Source organism: Centruroides sculpturatus, unplaced genomic scaffold (genome assembly GCF_000671375.1).
Source record: "Centruroides sculpturatus isolate CEXI.00-Female unplaced genomic scaffold, Cexi_2.0 scaffold1856, whole genome shotgun sequence".
Classification (NCBI taxonomy): domain Eukaryota; kingdom Metazoa; phylum Arthropoda; class Arachnida; order Scorpiones; family Buthidae; genus Centruroides; species Centruroides sculpturatus.
In genome coordinates, this window is record NW_019386011.1 from 11655 (window position 1) to 16936 (window position 5282).

Here is a 5282-nt window from a genome sequence, read left to right on the forward strand (position 1 = left end):
GACAAAACAGGTGTAGTGTTTTACCACAATAATGTCAAATTTCACACAAGTTTGATAACTCGTCAGAAACTGTTATAACTTATTGATAGATGGAACCTGCTATCACACCAACCATATTTGCCAGATCGAGCACATTTGGATTATTACTTGTTCCAGTCTATATAAATTTTTTTTAACTGTAAGACATTTACTTGAAATGACAATGTCAAAAATCACTTGGATCAGTTTTTTGTAAGCAACGATCAAAACTTTTATGAATGTGAAATCATGCTACTACCAGAAACGATGACAACAGGTATTTGATCAAAATGGTCAATATAAAATTCAATAAAATATTTATTTATTATAAAAATATTGTGTTTTTTCCCACAGAAAAATGACAATTTCTGAACAACCCAATATGATATATCATCTTATTCAATAATAGTATGAATAAAATTAAATTGTAAATTTATTTATAAAAAAAACTTATATTATTCAAAACACAGAATGAGATCATTAACCAAATATAAACTATAACATCTTTGATATTTATATAATTGATGGTTGAATAATTAGAGCTAATATGTCAGTCTACTGCTTTGAAAAACAGGAACTGAATCCTGGTGAGCAACCCCATGAATTTTTTGTGAGTGATATATCTATCCTGGATAGTCAGGCCCTGTCTGTCCTTACTGTAAAATATACTGAATTCATAATGATCATAGGAAAAAACCTTCTGTGCCCACAGAGCAGAAAGAGTCAAAAATAAAAATAAAAAATAAAGAGATATTAAGGTATATATATATATTATGTTTAGTTAATGAAACTTTTGCTTATTGAAAATAGTTTAAACTATATACAAACCAAATTCAAAACATACAGTTAAAATACTGTATTTTTTTCCTTATAAGAAGCACCTAAAATTTATCTGAAAATTCAGATGCACCCTATAAACCAAATGTGTATTATACTGTGAATATTTCCTCCCCCAAAAAATTAACATGAAAAATGTGCTGTATCAAATATAACATCACATAAGACAAAAAAATGTAATGATATTTAATAACTATAATTATAAAAACAAACAAATTATGTTTTATAAATAAAATGTAATATTTATTACATACCTGTAATAATAACTTTTCCATCACCTTGTTTTAACAGATTAAAAACACTTTTCTCACTATTCGCACAGTCGATGCATGCTTGTACTGCCTCTCTTAATACACGGTTCATGGATCCAGGTCCAAACTGAATCGGTAACTGGGATACTTTACGAGAATTCAAATAAGGACCACATGTGCAACCATGATTTACAAACACACAAACTATAAAATAACAAATTTAATTATTTTTTTACATAAAAAATTTATATTAAAAATTGAACATTTATTTTAATTAACCATCAAATAGATATATATTTAAATTAAAAAATAAAAATTAATTATACATGGCAAAGACTTTGTATTGAATTTTGAAACATATTTTAGTTCATCTTCAGTAGAAAATATTGCAAAGTCTTCATATTGTTAATAAAATAACAATTTTTAATTGTTATTTTACAATAATTAGAGGATGTCTACCAATGGGCAAAACTGATATATATTTTCAGTATGTTTTAGAAAAAATTTGGATATTATTGGAACTGATTCACAAATTCTCATAGTAAAACTTTATGCTTAAGAAGCTTTGTGGGTTAGCAACACAAATACTTAATGCTGTCATGCTAGCAAATACAGTCTTATTTGAGAAAAGTTTGAATGTACTGTACATCAGGTTCTTGCAATAAAGCAGAGGCCCTCCAGTTAGTTACTTTCAATAATTATTTTCACTTAAATAACCAATTCTACCTTTCAGAAGCAAAGGTGTCCCAAAGGGGCACCATTCTCTGCCACTTTAGCAGAAATTGTAATGAAGAAATTGAGCACAGGATATTCTTTGTTGTACTCAGCATCCACTGTCCCTTGATGTATTTTATGTTATGTCAAAGACATACCTTTACCTTGAGATTAGAAACCTTTCTTGACAAACAATATTCTGCTTTTTCTTGGATCAAAATTTCACTTTGAAGAAATCAATTAACCCTTTATTGCATGAATTTTTTCAGGCTATTGAAAAAATTCTAAACTTGCTTTTGTACACATATGAATGCTAAATTCACTAAATTTTAACGAAACTTTAAAATTCCCTCTAGAGTTCTCCTTTAAATGTTGCCTGGAAGCAAATTTATGCAATAATGTATTTGACTATAAGAATAAACATGAACACATTTCCAAAACATTATTGCATATTTTTGAGTATTATGTGTAACTTTACAATGTTTTTTACATATTTAATTTATAAATTTTAGTAGTCTTACTAGTTGTTATGGAACTTGTAAAAGCAGTTATTTGAAAGAGTAAAACACAAATAACATTTGCATTTTCCACACAACATTTTTGGAGTACCTTTGCAGCCTGGATTTTTACATCTACCTTTTTTACTGTTAAAATTTGGCCAAAAGCTTACTTAGTCTCTTCAGATACCTGTACTGGAAATAAGGAGAGTTGCATGACCACCTTTTTTTTTTTTTGCTTTGTACTCATCATCAGTGAAAATGGCATTAGAATTACTGGAATATTTACATTTTTGCAATACTTCTGCTTTTTTCTTTTTGCATAAGCACAGTCGAGCCTTGGGTATTCAAAGCTGTTGGCTTTGAATACCCAAGGCTTGACTAATCTTTTTTTTATATCTCCAAAGAATCACAATTGTGTCTGTAGAGTAACAAAGTCTGAACAACAGCAATATCAATAAAATGAAAAAGCAATCTATGGCGCTTTTTTGATCAAATGATAATTCAATAGTACCAATAATTCATCCAACAAGTCACCCATGAATTTATTATACAGCAGTATGACAGAGGGACATTCAACTTCAATATATTCTTTGTTAGATCTAGCAAGTAACAGTACAGTAGAATAAGCCCCTGAGAATGTACTTAGAAGGGCAACAGCTCTCTTATCATGCAACTTTACTGCATACAATTTTGATTATTCACTTTGGCTATTTTTTCCTAAAGTGTTCCCCTTCCCTCTTTTTTCATCTCTTTATCAGAAAGCATTTTACAGCCTGTAAGTCTGTTAGGTCTTACAGTATCTGAATAGTAAATGCCAATTTCTGCCATATGTAACAGCAAGTCAATTCCATTAAACCAGTTATCAAAATACAGCTTGTGATTTAGATTTCTTGGAATTACCTGGACTAATCTGATCACAATATTTCTGCAGACTTCTACACCTCATATACTTTGAAATTGTAAACTAGACTGCACACATCTGAGACAACAAAAAGTTTGTAACACCTTTTTTTTTTTTTGGAATTATATTGCTTCAGATTACTTCTTCCCATGAAAGGTACTATCTGATTATCGACAGACATTTTTTCATCTTTTGGCAACTCTGCAAATTTCGAGCATAACTTTGTTATAATGGGTTTAAGTTTTTACAGATTGTCAAAATCAGGTGACTTACTCATTGATTGTTTAGTATTATCACTAAGGTGTAAATTGCTCTTAATTGCCTACCATCTGTTTAGTCCCATAACATCAGCCACCTGCAAGATGCATGAACTTGAAGCCCAAAACATTTTTGTTTGGGGTAATTTAAAAATGGACATATACATTGCAATTCTGATAAATTGCTCTTTGCAGACAGCTACAGGTTTTTTAGGATTAGTTTGAACTAAATACAATATAGTTTGTTAAACTATTGTGTTCAAAAGATCACCATTGAACATTAACTGGAAATATTCAAATGGACTTTTTACTGATTTCACTTGAGGCAAAATTCCCTTCCAGTGTGGTTGACTATAGACAATTTTACTTTTTCTAGCATTTCAAGTGAAGGTTTTTGTTTTCCTTTTATCCTTGGGAGCAGAAGCACTGGATCTAGATGGCCCATTAAACCTCTAATCAGTATCTTCCACATCACTCTAAAAATACACAATTGATTGATTTGTAGCATTTGTTACTCAGTTATAATAACTACATGTAATAAAATTAGCCACTTCACATTTTTTAAAATTTACCATTTCAAATTTCTCTCTCTAAATCAGAATTCACTAGAACCTGTCAAAGAGCAGGCTGACAGGCTGACTAATTTTTGCAAAAATAAAGTCCTCATTGTCCAATTCACTGTCTTCAGAAACATCACCAGTAGGTACTCTAACAGTAACCTGAAAACCTCTATTTTGTATTTTGTATAACCGGTCACAACCATTCTTTTGTTACATGATGTTGCTCTGAAGCAATGTTTAATTATAATGCAAATATTTTTAATATATCCTTATTTACAACGTAAAAACTAAAAATTATATTAAATAATGACGAATACAAAGTAAAAGAAAATTTAATCCAGATAACTTGAAAATGTGTTTAAAAAATCTAAATTTCACATGTGTGTCTTCACTAATAATGAAAAGTGAGAATGAGTATACAGTAGAGCATCGATTATCCGACCCCCGATTAACCGTCACATCGGTTAACCGACAGCTCTAGTCGGCAAATTTCAAATGTCCGCTAGTGATGTGGCACTACAATATTTGGCTATGTCTTGGCTACTTTAATATTATTTTTGTAAAATTTCTGCGTGTTTTAGCTGGCAACACTAGCTCGACCATTGAAGGGAGGCCAGTATTTAAACGATATATACAAACATCTCCAACCCGATATATAATTATAGCTACAACCAACAGACTGCCGAAAATCTATCGGGCTAGTTTTATGCTACTTATTAAATAAATTACGTAATCAATTTGGTACTAGAGGTAAGCGTTAGGCGCCATCTCTTATTAATATTAATAATTATAAATAATTTTAATTAATTTAAATAATTTGGAACCGCTGGGAGAAAAAATCGGCCCGGAGCGGGACTCGAACCCACAACTCCTGCTTACCGTGCAGATGCGTTGCCAGTTACGCTACCCGGACCTCCGATCCGATCTCCTCTTCCAGCGTATATAATCTAACTACTTAACCATCGACGGTTATTACAACGCCGGCTGGGGACACATTCAGTGCCCACGTCCTACTTCCCATACGGCTCTCAACCGGCCATCGCAAGCCCCGGCAAGGCGTAATATATATACAAACATCTCCAACCCGATATATAATTATAGCTACAACCAACAGACTGCCGAAAATCTATCGGGCTAGTTTTATGCTACTTATTAGATAAATTACGTAATCAATTTGGTACTAGAGGTAAGCGTTAGGCGCCATCTCTTATTAATATTAATAATTATAAATAATTTTAATTAAT

The 5282-nt window shown here is 31.2% G+C and overlaps 1 protein-coding gene across 2 annotated transcripts in view; it reads right to left on the reverse strand.

The window, feature by feature from the left end:
* LOC111613107 (polycomb protein SCMH1-like) overlaps window positions 1–5282 on the reverse strand; it is a 59102-nt gene that overhangs the window by 4611 nt on the left and 49209 nt on the right. For both annotated transcript variants that reach the window (XM_023354428.1, XM_023354427.1), the window contains exon 8: window positions 1110–1310. In XM_023354428.1, the coding sequence (XP_023210196.1) occupies window positions 1110–1310 (201 nt within the window). The remainder of the gene's footprint in view (window positions 1–1109; window positions 1311–5282) is intronic.